We start from the raw sequence: 27,573 nt of genomic DNA, 5'->3' as shown, positions 1-27,573 counted from the left end.
CATTTTTCCGTTTTTCCAACCTTTGGCAAACAGCCACAGTGCATGCTTCTCTGACGGTGTAGGTAACGTTAACTAACATTTCCTGAAAAATACGCTCCGCAACACATGAAAGCCAGCATCCATCATGATCATGATGGTTGCAAGGTTACAATTAAAACGTAGCAGTAGGGTACTCTCTGCGTCAGAAGAAAAAGCCATCATATTCCTGTGTCAGTTTTGCCATAGACATAAACATTCATTGCAGAATAACACATGTAACGGTATCCGTTATGCCTGAAAGTTAGCAGCCAAAAACAGATACGTTTTGCCTGTGTCAGAAAAAAGCGACATTCTGACACAGTCAAAACTCATGTGTTTTGCTGCTATTTTTCGACATATCCCATTGGTGATATTTCCGATACATGCCTCGTTAACAACAGCATGTATCAAGACTGCAAGGTTGTTACATATGCCCGAGTGGAAATGCTGCTGGCTGGACAAAGCATTCGACCATCAGTTAAGTTTGAGAAAAGATGACAGATTCCATTCGAATGTCGGTCAGTGGGATAACAAATGCGCAATACACGTGCGTGCACGGGATACACTGTCAAGATGTATACAATAAGGTTTGTTGTTACCTGCAGGCCGACTTTCGAATGTGGTCTATTCACTTCTGAAGTTTAGTTTACAATTCAAATGCTTATATGACGGCGTAGAACCACTTCACGCCCGCCATAAACATTGCTTCGCAACCTCCACTTTCGTTCTTTCCCACCTGTTGTAAAGGTGTATACCATTAACCGTTCCTCGCCGGAACATAGTGAAAAGGCTAAATTATGGCTAATTGCTAATAGCTAATTGCTGTTTTAACCTTGTCTTCGATGCATCCGAGTGCAAAAAACGCGTTGATGGTGGTAATCTGGTTCACACTAGGAAGTGGCCCTGCATCGTAATTCATGCGTGGCCAGAAAGAGGAACAGGCAACACAATGTTTCCGGGAATGTTTCTTTCTCGATGCAAAAATTAAAACGTCATCAGAAAGATCAGGACACATTTCCGGCTTATGGCTGATGATTGACCACCCAACGTTGATAGCACGAGGTTCTACGGGAAATGACAGAGTTGTGACAAATACCAACGTTTTCGCTTCACTTTTCAAAACGTGAACTTTTGCAGAGTGAAGTAGGTTTTAGAGAGCACCATTATAAAGGTACAACCACGGGGTACATCGAGAACTGTTGCTCTTCGGAGCAAGCTTTCCTCGCTAAAGCACTGGTTTCAGTCGAGTACGACAGGTATCCAAGCTGTTTTTGCCTCGGTTCATCTCAGATGTTTATCTTCAGAAATCCAAGTATAATTAGCATGAACGAGACGAAGAAGCTTACAGCACCAAAACCAATATTATTCTCGCTTTGCTTATGTTGAACATTTCGGTATGGTTGGGAAGGTTATTTTCAGCCCCGTCAATAACATTAATAGTAAGCAACCCTGAGCAAACATTCAATAAACCAGACAGTTATCTCATGAAGATCCACCTCCTTTCCCGTCATACAAAACGATCTTCAAGGCAGGGCCGTAGAAACGTGCTGCAGTTCGGGGCGTATGTGTCAGACGGGCTGGGGGCCAAAACCGCGAGAGGCAAAGGCGCGAAGGGCCGAAGGGAGTCCATTCTCGTTCCTTCAGCCATGCAAGGAACATATTGCAGCGAATATTTAGCTTGTCATTTGCAGGGTCTTGTGGTCTTCCTGTTTTATTGTCATGAGACGGTGTTACAGGAATCAGCATCCTCGAAAAAATCATGGATTCCTCTCCTCTTTGCCCGATGACAGATTAAGAAGCATGGCTATAGAAACCAATGACATTGGTATCTGTTTTGCTCGATCAGCAATAGTCAGGCTACATTACACCCTCCTTAGGGTCTCGCTAGTCCGCAGGTCATTATCCTTGCAATCGGGACCCGTGATATTAAGTTTTTCCCATCACGATATGCTAATGATAATTCCACAGGACTTTCCTTATGGGTTGCCTATCACGGCACCTAATGGACCTCCGGGCGTCAGGGACAAGATATTATTGAACGATGCATGCAGAATATCCATCGGGACGTATACCAATCTCCAAAGATGGCGATCACCAACATATCATTACTGCTGTGTAATGCGTTATAACATGTATAATGCATTGTTGCTGAAGATTGTTTCCCTGGGCCATGACAATCTCAATAAAGGCTAGAAAACAGTAGAATGACATCATTTAGCCAAAGATTAGCTAGACAATCAGACTTCGTCGTCTTTTGACAAAATGAATAGCCTTGCTATTTCAGCAAACGATGAGAGTTCGATACGGATCACAACATTAATGGCGGTGAGTTCTGTGGAGGCACACTGAAACTACAACCCACAGATAGCAAAATATAGACACCAGTTGCGGCCATGCTATGAAGTAATGGAATCTATCGAAAGCAAGAGAGTCATAGCACTCAGTTCAGCTGTCTTTCTTCATCCCGACCAATCCTTTCCATTATATCCGTCATTTGCATTCCCGTCTCCATAGCAACAGCGGCCCGGATGTACGTGACCAGGGTTCCCATAAACCTGACCTGGACAGAATGGCTGGGATTATGTGGCCATTGCACGCCGAGAACTCATGAAATAACAAAAGCTACAAACCTTTGATCTCCGTACTAAAGGTGTAGTGCTTTTTGTGTGACATGTAGTGCTGTATCTCGAGCACTGATACCTCTCAAGTGACAAAGAAGGGAAAACGCCAAGAACATTATGCTTTTGCGAGTTACTCAGAATCCGGCTTTGCATATCATTTCAAAGGTTATGTGTATCAAGAAGTCTAGAGCTGCCTAAATCGTTGTTCTTTTTCATGTTGTCAAAACACAATTCAGGTAGGTGGGTACATGTATACGAAGCCTTTCGATGCAAAGACTTCTAGATTCAAAATAGTATGGCATCAGCCAGTTTGACTGGATTATCAACCGCTAGTATGTACGAGCCGAAAATATTGTAGTGACTTCAAAGACCGAGACGTGACAGCAATTACAATGGTCGGTGGGTTCCAGTTAACAATAGAGTGGCATGGCCTCTACGTGGCCCAGGGTGATGTCGTGGACGACATCGTGCAGTCTCAGCATTCATATCAACGTGACTGTCGAAGGGTGTGAGGGGAGCAAGACATCACTGCAAAGGTTTATGGTAAAGGTATCCTCCTATTCAAAGTTTGCCAATACCGTACTGTAAGGGTGTCTACATCAAAATAATTAATCATAACACAAAATGTACTTACATTCGTTTGTCTATAAGTTCCCTGCTCCTCTTTATTCCTATTATGAAACCTCCCGCGAAGCCCCCTATGCCGACGAGCATGAGGACGAACGCGGACAGGGTGCGGCATGAGATACCGGCCAGGCATCGCAAACAGTTGGAGCAACAGCCTGCAAGGAGAAAGACGAACGCGAATAAGATTAACAACAACAACAACCACCTAGGTTTTATGAGTACGCATCACCAGGCACCAGGAGCATCATGTACGTACATGGAAAATGTGGTGGATGGTGCAACATCTTGCAAGGAAGCGAAGATACGATTATAATAACAACAATGATGACGACGTCATTCACTTTTCAACATTCTCCAATTGAAAAAGGATCGGCGGAAGAAAGGGTCAACTGAGACGACGTCAACATTTAAAACCCGGTGGATTCCGCGCTTAGCCGCATGGCTACGCGGCTTTTCAAATCAATTATAAGCCCGGGGTGATAAATGACATCAGAATCATAACCAGTTGACAGGTTTAAGCTTTAGGGTTAGATGAGCGTGGAAGGATAAATGCGCTCATATGGATAGAGCTCGTGTTGTGATGTGAAGATGGATATTGAGAAAACATTCTACTGTATAAATCACATCACACCATCATGACACTTGGTCTGCAGTGGATATTTAACTTCTCTGTAAGTATTTGTATGACGTGGACCCTTCTCCTTATGTTTTGACATCCGATACAGCAGCTTCATTCCATTACTAGACACCACCGCCCAGGGTTAGTTTGTCTCAGGATGATTACCCTGATCGATAGTGGCCATGTTTTCATTTTGAAGTATCGTCCTGGTTAACTTCCACCACGGCCGTTGTACGGAACCTGGATTTTGCATTTCTTAGCCCATCCGAACAGGGAAGCTCCTCTCCCCATATCGATTCCAACATGTCTAACTATAGGATTATCATTGCAAAACAGTGCAATACCAATTCCACTAAATCTTATTCCCGTTGTGGCCAAATCAATATGTATATAGTCAAATGTCCATCTTCATATAGTGCAGTACGCCTTGTGAAAGTAAAACGCTACATTTTTCAACCTCGACCAAATGGCAACATTGACGTACATCCTGTTACCGGAAAGGCGTGTCGCTAACCAACTAGGGACAAGACTCTCCACAACGATCAATACTTCCTCCACACAATCTTCTATTTCAATAAGAACGACAAGTCCCAGAGGAAGCCTTGTCCGATATTATCAGCTGTGATATCTGTAGTAAATAAATGTTAAACTAGCTGTGGGTTCAAAGAAAAGAAACGCGATGGTTATGGATGCATTTTCTGATTTATTGGCAAGATGCACAGCTTACGTCACTTGGGGTAATTGATGGTAATAAAACTTGGGTAATGTCCTCTTTAGAATCGCGTTTAAAGATAATAGCCAATATAAGGAACCTGGGTTATAGGGAATTCATTGCCAACTAAGGAAATACAGCTGTGTAATACTCTTTGCAATCGAGCTGCAGCTGGTAGATCGTGCAGCCCTAATCCCTTCAGCGACTTCAACTGCTTGAATCAGTCGTGGTACCTGATCTAAAGTTGCCAAAAAAGGCGACACAATGTATAGTTTGTTTTGGTAGTAATATGTTTTTGACAGAATGTAAATCTTCATCATAGTATCCTCGGCCTCTTTTGAGCAAAGGCTTTAAGGAATCACTTCAGAAGTCCATTTGCCTAAATCCACATGACCGCAGCCTTGGTCGGCCATGACTACCCCACATCCTCGCCTAATCACGCCAAAGATTCCACTTGTCTCTTGCCTGTCCAAACAACCTTCAGGGAACGCTGCCAGAGACCATATCAGTGTGGAGTAATTTCCGCTTCACTCCAGGCGGCCTGCCATCGACAGCATCGTGGGAAGGCACTTGACAGGACCCTTGTATTGTCATGTGCCCACTAGCATGTTCGTTCTACGAGATTTAGCATAATCAATCCTTCATCATCATCAGTTGTCAACGATGGTATTTTCTATAGGCCTAGCATACTCGCGTAGTATACGGAGTCGAGCAACAGGACAAATGTTACCTCTTCGGTATTATCAAGACCTGATACGGTTTCTCCGCTATCCCTATCGGAGTTTCTTTGACACCAATATTAAAGAGCGCATATTACACGGATTGTTAAAAATTTTTTTTTTAATAATTGCATTTACGTTGCATCAGATGACCTCAAATGTTTTGAGCAAAGACATTTACGTGTATTAATCAACCAGCTTACGGCCAAGTTTCACATTGTCCAACTTCTCCAAAACAATGCCTGAGCACGGGATGGTCATCGCCAGAGCCGACGCGATAGTCTTCATTCACTTTGTAAACATGTCTACGTGTCTTTTCCTTGTCCAGTGTATTGTTAATTATCGAACATATCCGAAGACAAAGACGATGCGTGGTGATTGAGCATCATATCTTTCCGCCATCTCATCTTCTTTATCCGAGCGTTCAAAGGTGCTTCTGAAACTATAAAGATCATAGTGGCCTTTACTCCCCCAAGTGGTACCAAATCCAAGAATTTTTTGTGTGGTGTTCTGGGTCCGGATCTCTTCAGTTTATTTGTAAACCTACAGGACATCCAGCAATTTGCAGGTGTATCCCTTTCGCCTGATGCCAGAATGACTCATAACGCACCAGATAATATTATCAGAAGGAATCAAATGTCGAGAAGGTTGCTTGGTTTCTGTTGGAAACTTCGGGGTGTCCAGCCATCGATTCCAGCAAAGATGAACAGCTGGTTGATCTGTCGACAAAGCGGAATAGGTTATGATGCTTTGCGTTAAAGAAAACAGCGGCCTTGTTCCTAACACGCCAGAATGATAGCTTCAGCGGATGACGCCGGTAGAAAAGGCCCTCCGAAACGGATGACATGGATGACAGACCCGAGTCGGAACTGCCGAAGTGGCATGCTAAACGAATATGTCGTATCTTCTAAGAAATACTCTACCCACCTATACGCAAACAGCAAGGATGTCGAGAACTGCTAAGTGACAGACATTCGGTAATCCAAGTTGAAAATCTAACCAGCTCCCCAACCTCATAACTTCCGAATAACAATTTGTCTCGCGGCTAAATCAAGCTTTGACTGTCGAAATATATGATCCTCTCAGAGAAACATTAAGAAAGCGTTAAATCATGTCTGATGAGGATTCACCAGATATTCACTGATATTATCTCGTCTGGATCTGCCAATAATTGACTTCGGGGGTCGGGTAAATTGTGGTCATTAATTTGATAAGGCTTGACGTCGACAAGGCTATGAGTCATTCTCAAGGCGAGGTCAATGTTAAGGTCAAGGTCAACAGACTGTTCATTTCATTATATAGTCGTTTACACATTGTAGCTTTCAGATTGAGTGGATCTTTGATACCGACGATTACATAATACACATGTTCTCTTAAATGGGAAGCCCGCAGCTAGCTAGCTTGTTGGTCATAGGGGACGATGGGGGAGAGGCAAGAACACTTCTTTTGTCCTCAGCCAATTAAAAAATCGCAAAATTAGAAACAAAATGCAATCCCCGGTACTACATGTGTAGTAGAACCTCTCTATTGCGGACACCCTTTGGATGCTCTCTAAGAGAGAGGTGACCCGATTGGATAGGTCAAATTGAATGAAAACAATCAATTTGGGACCAAAACCTTAACAGAGAGGTGTTCTTCATACAGAGGTGCCCACAAGGGCGGTTCCACTTCAGTAAGTTTCGTTTGAGATTGGCTGGCGTGACTTAAACGTGCATGATCTGCCTTGTCAATTTCCCCATCTCAGATTTGAAAACTATACGCAAATGTATACAGCAAAAGATTAATAAGCAAAGATCAATCTGGATCGGATGACATAAAGGATTCCACTGAGACAGGTTCAGTTCGCCTATCCCCTGATTCATGACGCGGCAAATCGCTTTAGGATGAACTAAAAGGATTATTATAATCGTTTAATGTACACGGGAGTATAAGTCAGAGACAGATTTTGAGAAGGATAATTTATTGGTGTATTACTTTCCGAGTAAAAATGATGACAGGAGAAATCCATTCTTTAACATTTGAAGAGGTTATACTATAGTAGGCTATGATTCAAATATTTTCTTATGGAAACCTCACGGGAGGCTTGTCGGCTTGGCAACTTACCATGTTGGTAAGCTTCGTAAAAACTACATTAATATCCGACGTGTCAGAGCCAGGTCCTATATTATAGAGCTTGTGGTAATACAAACAGACATTATTAGGTCGTAGTGGAGATAGTATTTCAACTGTCTCGCATGTCTCCTCTTTTCTGGACCAGCTCAAGCCATACTTCCTTTCTTCACAGTTGACGTTGTTCAAAATGTGAAGACACGTACTGTGTGGAACTCATTTTCTTTCAGTGTTATTGTGTTACACAGTCGACTGCTCGTTGAAAGTTCATAAGGTCTAGCAGGGAAAGGGCTCACCTAAGCTGAGGTTCTTTTACAAATTATCCTTTATCTTCCTGACTATTACTAAGACGGGATGTGATGACTAAAATGACACAAAATGGTACATCCGAATGTACCCATCAAGAGCTAGCTTTATCCTCCTACAAACGGCAATTTTGACAATGCTCAACATCTTTGGACACTACCTTTTAGAAACCATTTTGAACCTCCATCTATCTACCTGCTTTCGGATAAACGAGAAGAGTTAACTGTGAACATCTACTCATTAATATTGGTTCAACCAGAGTCTTTCGACGTTCTCGGCCGCCGAGTTTCTCGTTGCTTAGCAAAGAAACTGTTGACATTTTGGTTCAGACTTCCCTGGCAATATCGATCAGTCGAGCTACCATGTACTAAATGCTGTGCTCGTCAACTGTAAGGTTGATGACATGGTTTAAAGACCTTTAGTTTTGTTGGTTAGCTAAGGTACACAATCAAACGTAACCTAGTCACGAATTTCGATTTATTGGCGAATATCGAGTATAAAAGTGCAAACATTGTTTTTTTGGAAATGAAAATATCTGTTCCAAGTATCACTGCAAATAATGAGCGTCCCTAAGGCGTGGGTGAGCTGTGCTTGAAAATCTGTCATATAGTGTAACAAATGATTTGCTGAATTTGAATTGAAAAAGGGCTGGTCTCCAAGAACACTTTCTCACATCTGTTTTTCTCGAAATCAAAGTCACCACTTTTTTAGGGTGCATTGGAAACCTGCTGTCACCAGTGAGACGTACTTGTAGGCTGCTATCTGAGAGTAATATCGGAATTCTGTCGTGAATGTATCGTTCATTATTGAAATAAAAATATCTTGAGTGGCTGAATTGAACGTTCTTCGGAGTGTACGTCTGACGAAAATCTTGTTGTTGACTTACACTTTTGTGTGAAGGAGAGGGATCTGCCAAAGACTAAAGGCTAAAGCGGCAAATCATCCTGCCTTTAAAGTGTTTCAATGCTATTTGACAAGTTCTGACTCATCCTCGATGACCAGATGAAGCCATCAAATGAGATTATATTCAAAATTAAACAATTATGTAAAATCTATCGCCGAATAAGAAGTCCTCTCGGGAAAATGATGGTGAAATTATGAAGTAATTTATTACAAATAACATTATGCACTGGGGAGACTCGTTCCCCAAGGGACCAGTGGTTTAAACTTACAGTTAACATGGTTAACATTCCCAAGGTTAATTGGTTTTCAATAAATCCTACTTGCAGCTTGGAGTGATGAATATTTATTGCTGGAAAGTTTCAGATTTTGCTAATAACCTCTCAAAATTAGACTTAGATATATTTGATGGTCCTTACGTTTGAGACATCCAAGGGGCAATATAAACTCATAGGGTTCCAACTCGAGGAAAGAAGAAGATCTTCTGTGCTGTTCTTGACAGTACGAAGAACATATAGAATGAACGCGAATTGATGCCAATGCTAGCAGGTCATGTGAAAAAACACAGGTCAAAAGTCAAAGTCAAAATTGTGTCCATTTTGTAATATGCTAACATTCAAGCATTCAGTCCTGTAAATGTCAAAACAAATATCATAATTTAAAGATTTCGCAATTATGGTATGATGTTTTTGGTGGTCTTCGGGATTTATCAACACGACGATCAGCTTTACATTAGATACACACAACAACATTGAACAAACAGAGACTGAACTAACGATAAAATGTATTCTGCAATGTACAACCTCATACATTAATAATGCCTTTTTTATGGATTTTTCTCTCTGAGAGGACTCGAACCTATACAATCGATATCAAATTGTGTTCAAAGCCCGTATCTCGGCGATGCACTCGGATCGGCTGAACTGCTTTCAACCACAAGTGGATCTATATCGAACTCTTGCTGTAACAGCGGGGTGTAACACTGGGCAAACAGTCAGGCAAGGTTCTCAGTTTTGCGAGTGGTTGCCGATTTGGGGAATTCCGCCGTTCACACCCGCAGAATCAACTGCGCAGCTTATTACCAAGTCTCGGGTCCGCCGTAGCTTGATTTACGAGTTGCCTCTTAGATTTATTGGCGTCTTTCCTAAAAACACTGTACACTTGCGCAAAAAGTACACATCAGCGCATGTTCTCGTTGATTTCAACGATAAACTTTTAATTTGCTCTGTCAATTGGTTTAACACCACTTGACAACGGCGCGAAGATTTAGCGAGATATCGCTTCTTTTTTTACATATTGTGCAAAATGCTGTACATTCGACCATGTGTCGGCAGCTATATCTAGCTATTTCCGTGAAACTGCCCGATCTAGTTATAGTCGAATGGGTAGTTTCATGGGGGTTGTCGCCCGAATTGGCGACCACTCACAAAACAGGAATCCTCGCCCGACTTGTAACCTCTGCGACCAGCGACAAGGCCATGAAAACATGATGAGTGATTACAATTGAAAACAAACAAACCAAAATCGTCATGTTGTCATCGCTACGTTGCAAGTCGCAGCGACAAAAATCGCTCGTATGCACTGCGATTAGATGTGCAGATCATGGATCATGGATATAGAAGGCAGTGCACACCAATACTATCGCAGACCGTCCCACGTACGACTGGGAGATTCATATCGAGCTGGCATCATTCGTGAGAAAAAACAGCAATAATATAACAAAAATGACTATTGATTGAACTCAATGGCTCTGTATCAGATGTTTTAATTAATCAAATAGGTTTCACATAGTCAATTATCAGATTTCAAATTGCAAAAGAATTCGATCAATTATTGTCAGCAATAGACTGGCTGGGTAACAGGTGTTGATGTTGCTTCCAATGCAATGCATTTACCCACATGTCTTCCATTCAATTTTATCAATTAACTGAAACACCATGAGAGAGAATTCAAACTATTGTCCATTCATAAATGTTATGTCCGCGTCGTTTGGGGCTCGTGAAGGCGAACTACTGGCCATATTTCTTTGCAGTTTGGTTTTTATTTGTCTTCACCTAAAAATCAAACAGGATTTTTTCATTTCAGTAACTAAGATTTCCTTGAAGTTTGGTATTTATTGGTCTTCACCTCAAAACCAAACAGGATCCTTTCATTTCAGTAGCCATGGTTGGTAACGAAATTAGTGTATTAGTGTACATTGACGTAGTGTATTGAATTCGGACATTTTCCGCTCTGTACGGTTTATTTCTCGACCTATCTGGATGAAATGTTCAGGTTATTATTTATTTTTGTCCATCTACTAATAAATGAGAAATATATAGAAACAAAATATGACCTATCGATCCAGGAGACCTTAAAAATGACCATCGGACTTCGCTGAAGAAACTTTTTATTTCTGCATTGAGAATGCTGAACCCCTAAAATCCTGCCAATTTCCTATTAACATGGAATCCTGGCCAATCAATGTTCGAGTTTTGCAAAGTTCCATGTGCTGGTTCGGGACATTACACTTTTCGTCAGCACGAAAATATGACCTGACTCGCTCGGGTCATGTGACATATTTACCGAATTCCCAATGGTCATCGGAGACAATCCGAGGAACCTCGACCTTTGCATTGTATCCGAGCGTTATCTCATCGCATGTAATACGCTGGTTAGTCTATCTCGAGACACAGTCGAGAGGAGTCTTTATAAATTAACCATAAAACACGAATACCATATTGCTCCTTAAAAGCATATTCCCGTAACCTCATAAGGTCCTTGATATTTGCAAATCAATTTCCTCCTGTCGTTTGTATGCAGGTATGAGTGGGAAGCAAACACCCATAAAGTGAACCTTTTAATTAAGATGCAAAAATTCCCGCAATGATTAGCCGGTGAGCTCCCATGCCCAAGAGCGTCCCTAGCTGTTGATACTCCCATCAATAAAGAATGGCTTCAATCTTCTCATAAGCAAGCAACGGGCATTGATAAGAAATCACTAGTGACGTTGCCATGGTAATAGGAATCGGGATAAAATATACGGTAAGCTTGCTGCATATTGTCGTGATGAGCTCAGGAGATGCTAATCCCATATAAAGGCGGCGCAATACAATGCCTTTAGAATGCTAGAGAATCCACTTGCATGATGTACAGGTGTGTGCAAGTGGAATGCACTGCCTTTGCTCGTCTTTACTTCAACATGGCACCATTGATTATGAAATTGGTGGCCCGCGCCCAGTTTCAAGCTATGATTAATCAGAAGGGGTGCCAATCTGATACTACAATTATTTGGTATACGCTCGAGCGATATTATTGGAACTGGATTTTTATGTATGGCGAGAGCGAGGATGCCTGGATTGACATGAAAATTGATAATCCATGTAAGGCAAAGCCTGGAGGAAGACATTAATCACCCCTTTCCATCGCATTCGTTGCACTGGTCCATGGCATGGTTTTCGAAAGATACAATTCATATCTACTGTAGTCAACCGCGTTTGTAACGCTCATTCGGTGGCCATGAGATATACATATAGAAATGAAGTTGTACACAATGCCGTTGTGCAGTTATAATGCATACGAATTTGCTGAAACTTGGTATATTTATAGTATTTACATGTATCTGTCTACACGACAGCAATGCTGAAATGTATATCGAGTACGTATTTACACAATTGGAATGTTTCAATTACAAATTTCAAATTTCAAATTTCTAACGAATGGCTTAGGCCTTTAATGGAAAGAGGTCCAATACTCCGTTATATTGCGGTTTAGCCTTTCTATCGTCCTGGATACCACATTATTGGTACTTCGAATTAAGAACCAACTAATGGTTACACACGAACGGCGTCATAGCCAACGGCACTGAACAAAGTTTAAAGAATGAAATGATCAGCATGAAACCGTACACTTTTGCACATTTCTTCCTAATTACGAAACTTATTGCTACTGCACGCAATCATTACCTGAAATTTGACATCAGAAAACAAGAAAAATATTGTTGCGTTCACGCACCATCTAGGATATACTGAATGACAATACCTCACTCGGATGCTCAGAAAAATTAGGTCAAATTATCGTGAAATGGCGGAGTGATTTCAACAAGTTGTTTCTGATGTTGAGTCACGCAATGTTTGAATTGGAACAAGGCTAAAGCTATTGAAGGGTTCCGCTGCATGTATGTTATGATAAATGGTTTCGCGAATTGCCTTGCCTGTTGATTCAATAATACTCTAACAGCACGACGAGGGTGTGCCGCGACTCGATAATTGCGCATATCAAGGCCATTATGCATATTATAACGAGTCATACTGTACGTTTTCGAGTGAGAGTAGAAATGGTACGAAAATGTCGCCGACATCAGGTTCAGTGCATAAATATGGAAAATAACCAATAGCGTTTTTTTGCAACGCTTTCTGATATCGCCCAACATCGTCATATGACTAGAAACAAGATGGCCGATGACTTCCGCCCATTGCTTCCACCAATGGTAGCAAAATGTCGATGTATCTATGCTTTCCAGTCAATAAGATTAGCTGATACAATATAAATCAGTTCATACAATACTATATGACGTATTAAAGCCAATTTAAAATTCATCAAAACATTTTTCGAAATTTAGAAAATTTACAATTCAACTGACCTAATATATGTATTTAAAAGTGAGAAAACAGCCTCTTTTTTAGACCAAGTGATTAAAACTGTCCGTTATCACAGCAGCTCTTAACATCGACACTGCAGATTCGGGCGGGTCACATGGGTTGTCATTTCCACACTGCAGACAGCGAATCACTGGGTTCCTAGATGTACCTATCACTGCGTAATGTATCACCACTACGAAGGCTGATAAATAACCACATCGAACATAATGCAAGTTCTGATAAACCCTCCCAGACATAGACAAACCAGCTGCCATTTCTGAATGAATTTTCATGACCGTGTAATACACTATTAACATGATATAGGCCGAGAGGATTGGCTGCATAATAATACAGCATATAAAATGTCGACTGCTCACTTAATTGATGGAGAGAACATGGGCAAGGATATTTCAGAATGTACTTGGTCAAAAAAATATTCATACATTTAATTGTGAGTAGCAACTTCTGCACTAATTATACAATTAGGCAAGGTCAAAGAAACAATAGAATATAAAGAGGGGCGATTTCAATGCATTTGTTTTGTCAGTGCTTGTAATGCTCATGCCGACTTCCCGGCGGTGAAAATCAGTCCTTAGTATACGCAAACCGCCCGCAGATCGACATGATGATGCGAAGTAAATGGAAATTCATGCCAATGTTGCATCCGAGAGTGAGAGGAAAATGTACTGATTACTAAGTTATCTCAATACTTCCAATGCATTCAAAAAAGATCCCACTAAAGTTACTTTATAGAGAAAAAACCCAGACTGATGAGGTTCTCTTCTTTCTGGATCAACACTAAAAAAACATGGGGTGTGTTTCTATTAAGTTAAGATGCACGCCTCCTCTTTTTGTACCCCGAGGTTGATCAGAACTAATAGTGCATGTATGTAGATTTCCATAGTGGATGGTCTGTAAGGTTGGGTTGAGTCAAGTAAGTTGTGAGTCAAGTCACTCTTCTTTCAAAGCATCAGCTGTATACTTTGGACATACGATCTGTGAAGTGATCCCACTCTACGGGGATGTTCTCTTCAACGGTAGTCTTATATCCAAGGGAAATATCAACACACACTCAGATAAGAAATACGATTTCTTATCGGCGTGTGTGTTTATATAGAAGTACCAGAGAGCATCGTCCAATTAATACGAGCATCCTGAACTTCTTCGTCTTATACTCCCTTTAAACGAAGCCGGGGTAAAACTTGATAAGATGCAAAAAGCTCGGTGGTCCAGATGAGTTGCGAGCTTGTCACGCATAATCAACTCGTGTGGCTAAACATGCCAAAGAAGGTTAGGTCTGCAGCATTACTATTGCTTCGTTTAAAACCACGGATATCGGTTGGATTTCATTCATCCATGAGAATTAGGATAGTTTTAAGTTGGAGTTTGAATGATAAACCTTGCTCCGATTCATGATAAAGGAGGCTAGAATATAAGAGGTCATAAGACTGTGTAGGCTGACATACTTACCATAAATTGGAGAAGGACTTAGGCCCGTAGAATACATAATGCAATACGCCTACATTCTCTAAAGCACATCACGAAACATTGCCAAGTAGAAAGCCAATGAGATTAAAATGTCCTTTGAACTATGTTGAGGATACCACGCGTGTCATCAGTAAATTAGTTTCTTTTCTACGGATGCTGACAGCAATTTGATATGAAACATCATGAAAACGTGTATGCAGGCTACTATTCATCTTCATTCCCGGGTGAGGGAAAGTAGAGAAGGCCGTTTTATCATGTAACGCCTTTCATACCTCACATGCACATCGGAGAAAATTGACAAACTTGGCCTCCTCTTTTAAGCCTGGAAAGCTGTAGTGTCTCCACGCAATAGTCCCAATGAAACATCAGTGACAGCGCAGCTTGTGTGAGGCAGAAGCATAGCGTCTATGGGGAAAGCAATTCAATAGGTATCGAAGTGTACATCAGGCTAAACATCGAGTTAATGGTTGAGATACAGCCTTCGATTACCTGTAGTTGGTGAGCAACATAGGCAAGATAGCCTAAGTGGTAGGTCTATTTTTCTTCCAGCCATATGTCAGAGGCCATGCCAGGATCCGGTCATTGCGTTGTGGGAAACATGTTAAGAAGTAAAGCGGTGAAGAAACGGCCACATCCAAGAGAGTGGTGCAGCATACAATCACTCAATGAACTCCCGGAATGAACTGCATTTAGTTGTCGGCATGCAATCAGCAACACGGCAAGTGACCATCTTAGTTATCCAAGCCAGCAGCGCTCCATAGCTATTTCGGTTTTGACTCTGCAAGTCTTCGCCTTCGACCTTCTTCTGCAACATTCTATATTAACTGCACCGTTTGCCCAAGGCTCCAGCAATTTTCGCTGTCTTACACGAAGCTCGTCAAACAAATTACCGACGGACTTGATGGTGCTTGAACATGCGAAGTCGAACCATATCCTTTCTTCGCAGAAAAGTCATAGAATAGTTGTTACCTATCCATACCAAATCTGCATTTCTGCTGGTTGTCCCTCGCATGTCGCATATCCTCAAAACAAGGATTCATTCTCTTAACGAATCCTTGGTTAAATGTATATACTTTAGAACCCAAAGTTTCTCTCTGTGGTCAATATGTCTCCTATGAAACTGTGACTCGTATTCAACCCACCCAGTCTCAAGTAGCTATTTGCCGAATCAAAAGCTAAAGAACCACCATGCAGACTCTCCCGAATATCAGAAGTTGAAAAGTCTCAAGTAGCTATCGAATTACTGTAGCACTGATCGAAAAATTTCCAATTATTGAGCAGATAATTATAGCCGGTAGGTAGAAGTTGCACAGGCTGTAAGCTGGCTAAGGTACTGTGAAATTCATGTTGGCATGCGTACATTCTTGATCAAAAGAGACAAAATTCGTTCTGCAACCGACACAAGAACTCTACTGGCATTGACACTGGCAGTATTTCCAAACCCAAACGGATCGTTTTATGACGCCTTTATTTCGTATCAAGATACGTATAAGAGTATTGCATTGAAGATTCATTCGGACGGGTCAGAAGTTCAATATCGACACACTGAACTTGCAAAGGTGGCAATGGTTAATCACATGTGGATAACTCTCAGAAAACCAATTATTTCAAATCCCAAATCAAACTGAACGGCAATCGCAGAAGTATGCATATTGATGAACTACTATACACAGGCAAAAGTGTGAATGCATGGATCTATTAGACATGTTATCATCCATGGAGAGATGATGGAGAATCCCCATCATAGATAAATGGATGGAACCCATGGTCGTATTTACCATGGGCCAATCATTAATCCATCCAACCTCGACTGGCACGTAAGTGATTAGAAGTGCTTGATCTAAGTGTGAGGGACTGTCTTTGAGGCAGCGTTACTGAATCGATTCCATAATGAAGCAACAAAAGCTGAGCTCTCACAGCTCATGACTCTCGTGTCGTTCATCGGCATCAACCGACTCAAGGTATCGTTTCTAGGTCGAATGAATCAATACCCATCGATCTGTGAAGGTTATCAATGCCCAGCTGTCTGTCACAGCGTAGAGTAGTTGCAGTGTGGCTGCTGATTCGGAGGTTGGCTAGCAAGGGTTCTGCGTATGTGAGGTAAAAGCTGACCTTGAAATATTGCCTCTGACCAGATCTCAACAGGTTGCAGGGTATGCATGTTCGAGTTCATGATGTCATGTAACGAAGACTGAAGCAGCTGCTGGCGACTACATGGTGTGATAATGCTCTGAGACATCACACTTGCATCGACACACAGGCGACAGAGAATCGATTGATGATGATCCTGGATGATCTCGGAGTTCTCAGTTCATCCGAATTTGTCACCATGCGTCTTAAATTAGCGACTGTGTCCGTGACGGCTAAGTATGAGTGCAGAACAGAGGTCGAGTGTATAATGTAGTCTGTCACCATCGCCTGACACTAGCTGCTTGGTAAGCTGCTAGAAGTGGTGGTTCCCCCATCTTAGGGGTCGGAACAATGACCCGTAGTGATCAATCAGATTCGTAATAGCCATTCTCTATCTACAAGTCTAACAAAAGGACACGTAATGAGCTAATCACGGCAATCCACATCCCATTAGTGCAGCAGACATTCTTCTCGTGCAACAGGTTGGTTGCCAGGCCCCTGCATCGGCGGCATCAATGGATCATACATTCTTACATTATCCAGCTCAGCACAAATGATGAGAACACAAACTCACCACATTTCAAACGAGTTTTGGTGAAACAACCAGTGCATTGTCCGTTCCACAGAAGCATTTGTCAAAGTGGCTTCTTGGTGGAAGCACATCTACCCAGTAGGCTAGGCCCATTCGTTGCTTGTCAGAGTCTCAGAGTACTGGACTTAATTAATAAGTGATTGTAACTTGTCGAATCGAAAGCCTTTTTTATTAGCGATCTGCAAAAGAGCTTTCATTTGTTTTTACACTGCAAAGGTGTTACAATGGATGTTGATTATGCATCATACTCAACAAAGAATAGGTCATTCACATGTTACTCCCACGTTTTTCCATAGTAATTCTAGATCATAATAGCATGATTGGCATCCGATCAATTTCCCATTATTTCTGTCTGCACGTTGCGTGGCAGCGGAGTGACATGAATAATATACCACATGATGAGAACCTAAGGTTGACAAGATATTGATCCAAGTGGAAAGTTGTGCATAGGCCTACCCCGGAACTAAACCGAGGAGCGACGTTTTGTCATACTGAACTTCCAGCTGTATAGCCTCCGTAGTTTCCATCCATACTGAACTTCCAGCTGTATAGCCTCCGTAGTTTCCATCCATACTGAACTTCCAGCGGTATTGCTTCCGTTGCCTACGCACATACTGAACTTCCAGCGGTATATCCTTCGTAGTCTCCACCCATACTGAACTTCCAGCGGTATTGCTTCCGTTGCCTACGCACATACTGAACTTCCAGCGGTATAGCCTCCGTAGCCTCCACCTGTATTGACGCGCGTTGCCTGTAAGCTGAGCATTGTTAATACATTGAGGGTCAAGATGCGTTTTGGCCGCTGGTGGTATATTTGAATGGGTCAGTCAATTCTCACTATCCTCACTGATGGTTTTGGCCAGCAAAGAGGCGATGCAATTCTAGAAGTAATTGTGGTGCGCAACTTGCTGGTAAGCCACAATTTTTATTCTCGTTTTTTTGTTCAAGGTAGGCAGAGACAGAAGCATAACCATACTGTAGAAATTGTTTACCGAGCAGACCAACTCTACATTTGTAAGTGAACCATCACCCAGCGCACTTGTTGAACTCCTCTCGAAATGTACTCATCACGTGCTTACATTTAAAGGCCAAAGCCGTTCGTTTATAATTTGAAATTTGTAATTGAATTTAGAAAATGACACATTGCGTAAATACGTACTCAATATAAATGTCAATATTGTCGTTGTGTAGGCACATATGCAAATGATAAAAATCCCAAGTTTCAGCAAAGTCGTATGCATAATAACTGGACTATGACATTGTGTATAACTTCATTTTTATTTTCCTTGACGAACAGTAATTGCAAACGGCGTACCCTTTAAGAGAGGATGCCTATGGCCTAGGCGCACTCATAGCAACGGCAGAGATATCATAACATTTTGTTAAAATTAACAAGTATTTCATTCAGCATCGCAAATATGAATAAAACATTCGATCATGCAATATCATAGGCTATATGCATATCAGAGGCCTATGTTAGCCGAGGTACGCCGATATGTACGTCTTGCCTAAAGACCTTCTAACAGTAGGCCTACCTGTTGCTATCTGTTTCAGTATTTTATTAGCCAAATAGCTCGAAGAGTAGCATGCTTAAGCTAACTATGCTATGGCATAAGTCCATCTGATCTAATTGTAGGTTGCGCATGCAGACAAGCTGATAGGCCTACCTGCACGTAGGCAATAAAACGATTGGTGCAATGCAATCAACAATAAAGTACCTTACATGTAGTCTGTTTCAACATTTTTAAAATCTTGTTGAACAGATGCTAATGCTTTTATTCATTACCAACATTCCCTCGTCAAGTATTAAATATACTTGCTAATCACGTTATATGCAAGCTAATAGGTAAAATACTGGACAGGTAGTTTTCACATCGTGATTGCCCGATTGGCTATTCGTTGATTAAGAAGTTATGAAGTGCAAAATAATTGTTACCGGCAAGACCCAAACATTTTCCAATCAGTACAAGTCGTAGTCAGAAGCATCCATATCGACTCTTATACAACCTCGAAAATCCGGAGTCCCCTCTGACACGTTACTGACATAAGCTCGGTCGATATAGTGGCGAGTGTTGGCCTCAGCTTCAGGATGCCTCTTATAAAGCCTACCCTATATCATACGAGGTTTATCATGTCACCATTCGCAAGAAATCAACCAAGTTAAGACCTTGTGCTATTTCCATCAAGCCAGCACTACAGTTTCGAGAGCCACGAAGCTACTGCGTTCTTGTAAACAAACCCACGCCTCGCCCGACATTAACATAATTTCTTTACCACCTTCAATAGCTCTTGAAGACCGTGGCAGAGCGCACTAACGATCGCTATCATAGCATGAGAGCATGTTATAGTGTACTCAACTAGCCTACATGTCATTTGCATTAGCTGATGGCCAGCCAAGGTGAAATTGACAATGAAAACAAGCTAGCTCCAAATGTAAACAAGACGAGGCCGCCATTTTACATTTCTATAATACATTAACCTAGATGTACATAAACATTGCAATGAACAACATACAACCTTATAGAACGTGTATTAAAAATCCATCAGAAACTGAATTTTGGGGCTCTACTTATATTTAGGGTGCAATTTGCATTAAACTCTTCTCACTAACGCAACACATGCACATTAAATACTCCTTAAACATGCAGATCATTAACATACGCGGTAAGCAAAAACAAGAAAATCAGCTCTGTGCTCATGACCAGCCTTCAAAATTCCGATTTCAAAAACGGCTACATGAGCTTTGAAATCAACAACATACACGTATCGATTGGTTGCATGGGTGAATTGCATTCAATGTATTGTTTACAGCCTTGTCACTGTATGCAATTAACCTACTTTAGAAAAACCATCTGTACATTCAAAGACAGAATGCTAGTGTGTGCTGTGCAGCTACTGTGTTGAAGGACGGCTTTTTCAATGTACATATGTGTGTCTTTTAGTTATGATGGTATGTTAATTTCGTTAGAAATTACAGTCTTTGTATTATAATTATGTTTGAATACCCTTCGACCTTTGTACCATAGCTTTCCTTCACTTCCTGTGTATTTGGTACAAGCTGAACGACACATGTTGCAGCCGAAGCTCACTCGTATTGAGTATGAACTGTTTGCACAGTCAACACCATTTCATGAGAGAGCAATGAGACCGCCTGGCCCAAATCATCTGAGAAGTACTCGCCACAAAATATAACGTCCCAGGAAACCACAATGAAAATTGCATTCGGTAGCCTACGGTGCTCAGGTGCCTGAGATTTGAAGCCTTTAAAGAGATGTTTCAACGATCGACTTTTGCTACAGGGAAGTTAAGTCGAAGGAGGATCGCAAATCACGATAAAAAGTCAAATTTGCACAGACAAACCACCCGAAATACACCATCTCATAGGTTCTGTCCAACGTAAACACGCCATACCACGCCCTTTTTACGACACCATTATCCATATTGTTCCCGCCAACGGCACTGTTGCTATAGCCGATAGCAAGGTTAGCTATTGCGATTAGTAAGAACAGAAACACAGCAAATTTAAAAGATGTGACACGCAAGATAAAATCAATAGCATCAATATGTATTATTTCAAGATTCTGTACCTTCTTGCGTTGTGGTTGCTGCTGCATCATTGTCTAACAGGTTCTTCTTCATCTTGGCATCGGCCATACACTCCTCATCCTGATCGTGGTCCTGCTCCGGTTGATGCTCGTCGTCCGACATGGTCACAATCTCACAGATCTAGCACCCAAATATCCAAATTAAAAACCGGATAAATCCACAAGGAATCCTTTGTAGTGAACTATCCGTGAGTATTCTGCCAACTCGCTGTTTACCTGGTGATTCTGGTTTGATTCGACGCCACAACAGAGAGCAGAGCATAAGCCATGAGCAGACGAGTGTTGAACGCTGCGATCTATCCCAGGGTCCCGTACATCAATATTCTTCGCTGCCTGCCGATAGCCCGGATGGAAGCGGGTAATGGCGTGCGCTAGCAAGTAATGAATGCTACGGTCAAGTTGCTAGGAGCGTGGTGTCTCTTGCTGATGGTATCAACTCTGGAATGGGTCTTATTGCAGAATTGATTATTTTACCAATCCAGATTGTGGTGCTTTGAAAGCTTCAGTTGAAGCACAAACGTGCAGGTATCCAGTCAGAATTGGCCAGGTGAATAGAGAAATGACTTTCAAACTCACTCTGAACACCGGTAAACTTTGAATGTAGACAAGGTTCAAGGTAACTTCGGATATTCTCTTCGACCTCTGTGACAATAGCAAAACACCTTGAGCATGTTGAGAAAACCTTAAGTCCCTGATGAAAAACACCAAAACAAGGCGCCAAGAATGTGAAATACTTCAAACAAAAGACTCTATAATCGGTAAATAAATTATGATTTAGGACCTTTTATGGCCAGTATATCCGCAATATAAACAACCTTTCCAAAAGAAATGACCCGTTAATTTGATTTACCAATGTCGGACTGTACGCTCGAAAGTCTGGAACAAAAGAAAGCTGTGTTTTGTGTTCCACAATTTCTTAACTGATTGGTTCTGGCAGAACGAGATATGAATGCTCCCATAATTCCCAAATTACTAATTTTCAAATGACATAGTTTGAATATGGGCCATGTACGATAAGGAGGTATAACTTGATCATTCCTGATCAGTTCGATACTACTTCCTTCGATCATCATTCTGAACCATCAGAGATACTCCGTCCGTAACCTCCCCTGGCGTAATGGCATCCGGGTCGGCGTTAGACCTTGAGGGTCAAGATCTTCGATCATATAAACTGTAGAAGGCCTGCCTTACAACAAGGTAACCCCAAAAGTAACGATTAGCTTGGCTTTTGATGGTGTCTATCATTTTGATCTTAGCCACATGAAATAAATTACCTTGGACCACAAGCCTCAGGTAAATATTATTTCAGCACCATTGCCGATATTTTGCCAACAGCCAAAGGTTGTAAAAGGATTGCAAATCCTCATCATACGTCCGTTACAATATATAGGACCATGAGAGGCTAGACAATAATGTGTATTTGTTGAGGTAATGAACAATAGCTAGTGTAAATTCGCAAGAATTATCGAAGCTGAAGATCGCCCCAAGAACAGCTATCGAAGCAACATCCCACTGCACTGGGACATCGACTGTAAAAATCGCGCACCTTTGGGAATAATTCGATCAATCAAAAATTATCCAAATCAATCATATTACTCATTGTTTTCATTTATACCTATGAGGCAAATGATTACATTATCCGCCTTTTAGTCACGATATAAGTCCATCATTTTGTTACGTAAGAGTACTATTACCATTACAAATTGATCGAGCAACAATGCACCATTTATCGACATGTTTGTCCATTCAGAGGTATGGAATCATTCGCTTGATTTGGGTGGCCTTACAGATACAATGTAGATATTTTGTGCTTTTTCATCACGCCATCAAGAGAAACCTCACTTTGCGGACACATCTTTATTAAAGACACCCTCTCTAATAAGGACACTACGTTTTGACCCAAATTGGTTGTTTCGATTCGAATTGACCTCTCTAATCAGGACACCTCTCTAATCAGGGCATCACTTGTCAGTCCCAGGGTTACACTGCCTCACGATGCGCCTGAGTACTTCAAGCACTTAACCTCGACCGGGGAAACCTCCGAATTATTTCAATGTCCAAACATAAATGCAATATGGTTCCATATACATTATTTTTGTTGTAGGATTTGCAGAATGCAGTCTACTGTAACAACACGCAACAGGCCTGCACTACGCATGAATACAAAAAATGTATCAGCACGACTGATATATAGTCTTGTATCATATTATAGAACACATGGTAGTATTAACGAAATTGACCCCGTTGCTATGTTTGCAATGTTGAAGTAATTTTTGACGTGGCATCAATCGAGACTCGTTGGCACAACACCGACCTCGTGGGACGTCTACATTTAATACATTTGAAGAATTGACCCACTGAAGAATCATCATAATCATCATCAAGCGTCTATGACACCTTTTCGTTCGAACAATTTCACGCGATAGGCCTACCGCAGCTGATGTGTATTCTTTTGTGTTCATTCTTACTAATTAACAGTGAATGTTTACTGTCAGAATTTCTTTCTCCGAGGACAGACTTTCATTTGAAAGACGATCGCTCAAAGGGCGACCGTTCTTCAGAGACGTTTTCAACTTGATGAAAGATAAACATATAATAAATGTTCCACGGCGGCCGTGGCTTTCATGTCTTATTGTAACACTCTGGCCATAAATGTGATGATTTGTTAGTAATGGGCGAATGGGTTCTGCAACCCTGCGAAATCATGTGCACATCGCTGTAAAAAAAGGGTTTAGAAAGGGTCGAAGCCATTGAGTTTATTATTTCATTCGTTTGTAATGTAAACGCCCTATGTTTTGTGGTGTTCGCGGTTGTTTCAAAAGCCATTTTCATGTTCATAACACAGGCCCTCTGTAGAAAAGACCGTGCGGTGAATCTTAAAACCCTCACTTTATTTGTGAGTATTAATGTCCAGGGTATGGTTGTTCAAAACAAACTTTGTCACTAACGCTGGCGTTATCTTAATTTGGCGTTATCTCCTTCAGCTAAGCCCTTTAGACTTAACACCAAGTTAAGTTAACGCCAGCGTTAGTGACAAAACTGGTTTTTAACAACCAGGCCCTGTTCCAACCAAAGTAGAGCACACATTAGTTCGGTTTGCTTCGAAAATGTTAACATCTGTTGCACCAACATGACCAAATCCATGCGTATTCCACCATAAATCCGCAAATCACCAATTATAGTAGATAGTGCATCGCTGGCAATTAATTATCGAAAATGAATCTGAGTCACCTGAGCCACATTGTGTATCATAAACAATGCAGAAAGCCAGGTACAGTCGTCGTGACATGCATATTTCAACATGCTCGTGTTGGTCGCCCTTCACAACTAGACAGAGATGTCGAGCACACTGAGCTTTAAGGGTTGGCCATGGCCTGTATGATAGACACCACCATTCAGGCTAGAACTTGAAATCCCAAAGCAATAAGAACTCTTTCAAAACGAACTGAACTTCAATTTCGAGGGTGGGAGTCTGTTCTTTTTTTTCAGGGGAACAACCTCCCAGGTTTTAAATGGCCATTTACTATATTTTGAAGTTCTAATTGCCTTAGGATTTCAAGTTCCAGCCATAATGGTGGCACCTATGATCGTCTAATCGAAAGAAGCGTGCGCCTGTGGCCTCAGATCGTGCCTCTGAGGAGACCTATATATCTGTCATTGGTCAGTGTCGCTGGTGTAGAAGTCGTCCCCTTGGTAAAGTGTCCGGCCCAATTGTATTCTGACGGATTATGGTGTATTATGGTACTAGAGGGGACATGACCGTCAATACCTCAGAGATTAAAGAGCATCATAGCATCCTTTATTCCCCGGACATTCTATCCTCGGACGTTTGAAACTTTTACACCGGGTAAGTGTCACACTAGTGTGTCACCACCGTCGCGCCGATGTTGCATATTGTTGCACGTTCATAGATGCATGCATGTGTGTGGTGACAAATAACTGCTATATGTCCTTCCATGTCAATACGTTGGCACCTCATCATGTAATAATGAGATATCATCTCATTATTACATGATGAGGTGATTCACTTGCCATATTAAATATGGTAAGCGAATCACTATCTGCTTATATTAATGCAAAAGTGTCAGACAGCCTTATTGAATGAACATGAGTTGAACATTAGGTTTGTTGGGTACGTTGGGTGTGTACGATGTGACAACGTAGTACAGTGCAGCAGTAAGACTTGGTTGGGTGATGGCTATTGCATAACTGCTGCCTATTTCGATAATGGCCTACTCATATTCGGAGCTCGCATGACAGAAGTCGTGCTGCTTTCTGGTCGCTGCAGCATGGTCACATAGTATTGTACCTGGGTGAGCATGCCACGCTACCATGACTACTGATGTTAACGATAAAGCTTTTTTATGTCAGGTCTCTGGTTTGATCATCATTAAAGATATGACGAACGTAAGTCGTAATGGAAAGCCGCCGTCACCAATTAATTGATAAAGTAGGCCTTTTCCTCGAGTTTTTCTATTTTTTTGCAATGGCTTTTAATGTCTAAAGTGACGAGGAACACAAAGGTATTTTTCGATGTTTTTAACTCAGACAACGTAGTGAGTGTAATGGTTACGTGTGTATATAAAGTGTAAACAAAATTCATATATCCATCATGTCCATCGAATCTGAAAAAAATTGTGCAGACCCATGACAGTTCCGGTTCCGGTACAGTTTGTTGCATTCCATACGGGCCGCGCTGGCCGATCCTGCTTTCACGACGCACTGCAACCACAGTTACCATGATTCCCGTTGTTGACGCAATTATTTCATGACGTCATGAGCCATTGACCAATCACGCAAGTAGATTTATTCACACCGGCGCCACTGTCTTGAAGTGTATCTAAAAATCGTCTGCTAGAACATACAGGACAACAACGTCGGCGGAGACAGTTGTGACATTTCATTGCAGACGAAGTAAACGTCCTCTTCTTCTCGATTTACGTACTTTACTTCAAAAAGTCAGTTTTAACACTACTACACAAATATAGAGTGGTCTTAAAGTTCCATTTGGATAGAGATTTGACGGACTGATTTGGAAATTCATTCCAACCATGCAACTGTTTCAGAAATGAGAAAAAGCTCCTGGGTGTCATGACATGCATGATGTGTCTTGCCTCTGCATTTTTGTACTTAGACATGTCAGAGGGTTTTCAACTTTCATATCATTGAAGAAATAATTCATTCCAATCTACAAGTATATCAATCACATCATTTATTTAAAAATCGTCTGCTAGGACATACAGGACAACGTCGGTGGAGACAGTTGTGACATTTCAATTTTCATTGCATAGAGATTTGACGGACTGATTTGGAAATTCATTCCAACCATGCAACTGTTTCAGAAATGAGAAAAAGCTCCTGGGTGTCATGACATGCATTCAATTATTATTTCACCACAAAGAGCTGCTTCTTTCAGCAGATATGAGACAGCTACCGGGGCGGGGACTTTTTCTTTATGGGGCCTTATTGTTCAGCGTCTCCAAGGAATTCTATTTTTAGAGTCCAATGGGGGGGGGGGGGGGCTTCCCCCCAATGTACTGACTAAAACCTGTCACTTTCAGAGAACGGGGGAGGGGGTTTGGGGGACTCATCCCCCAATGTACTGGCTATATATGTCAGAAGGACAGTTGTGTGAGTTCACTAGAGATTGCTCTTTACATATTATGGCTTTACTTGATAGGCACCCCGAAACAATTCAACACCAAGCAAAGAAAAAGCATTCGTTCTGGGACACTCTGAGGGACAGCCACGATGAGCCTATTCAGGAAGTTTGTCCAATGACAACTCGCCTAAATCGGCAACGGCTACACTGGAATTGGTCCATCTATCAACTACAACCAATAATTAACGTCAAACACAGTACGTCCGATGTATAATATCTCTACAGGGACTATAATGCCTTCTCCCATTACCAATGATAAATGGCCAATACCAAATAAAATGCATGGGATATTTGTGCCGAACAATTGCCATATGACTTTTTACGTTTGGCTTGGCAAAACTTAGCATGACCTGGCATGACTGTGTATGGTATGATTAATTTATACATTATTGAGAGTGAATTAAAGCTATAAAAAGTTGCATCTGAATATGATCGTGGATGGTACTCTTTGACCTTTATGCACATTCTATCAAACGCACATTTGGTGTTTAGACATTGACTCTATCTAATACATCAAAAGGTATAACGCGAGAAGGTTGCGAACACAAGGCATTCGAGTACAAACAGCGACAAGCGCGATGTAAGGGGACATTCTTTGGAGTTATTCGTCCATAGATGAAGTTGATACTCTTCTCTGGCACGTCATAATGAAGATGGCTATTGTACCATATGAGACATGGCGGCTGTCGATCACATATCAGATATCTGCTGGTGACCGGTGAAGCATGGTGATTGAATCCTTCGGATCATTTTCCAATCACTTGTTATAGTCAGTTCCACGGATCTTCGACCTTCAACATTTCTTCCTCTCAACTTCCTTTATGCTGGATTCCAGACGCTTAGACT

At 41.5% G+C, this 27,573-nt stretch overlaps 1 protein-coding gene across 7 annotated transcripts in view; it reads right to left on the bottom strand.

Annotated features, from left to right (window-relative positions):
• Positions 1-27,573, bottom strand: part of LOC135494117 (uncharacterized) — a 133,769-nt gene that overhangs the window by 17,846 nt on the left and 88,350 nt on the right. For 6 of the 7 annotated variants that reach the window (XM_064781876.1, XM_064781880.1, XM_064781874.1 and 3 more), the window contains one exon: positions 3,274-3,421. In XM_064781876.1, coding sequence (XP_064637946.1) covers positions 3,274-3,421 — 148 coding nt within the window. Of the gene's footprint in view, positions 1-3,273; positions 3,422-21,047; positions 21,409-27,573 lie in introns of those variants that run through there. The other variant, XM_064781875.1, reaches the window with a different exon arrangement.

Source organism: Lineus longissimus, chromosome 9, assembly GCF_910592395.1.
Source record: "Lineus longissimus chromosome 9, tnLinLong1.2, whole genome shotgun sequence".
Lineage (NCBI taxonomy): Eukaryota > Metazoa > Nemertea > Pilidiophora > Heteronemertea > Lineidae > Lineus > Lineus longissimus.
Note: the sequence above shows the minus strand (reverse complement) of the source record. Positions and strands in the feature narration are given on the sequence as shown.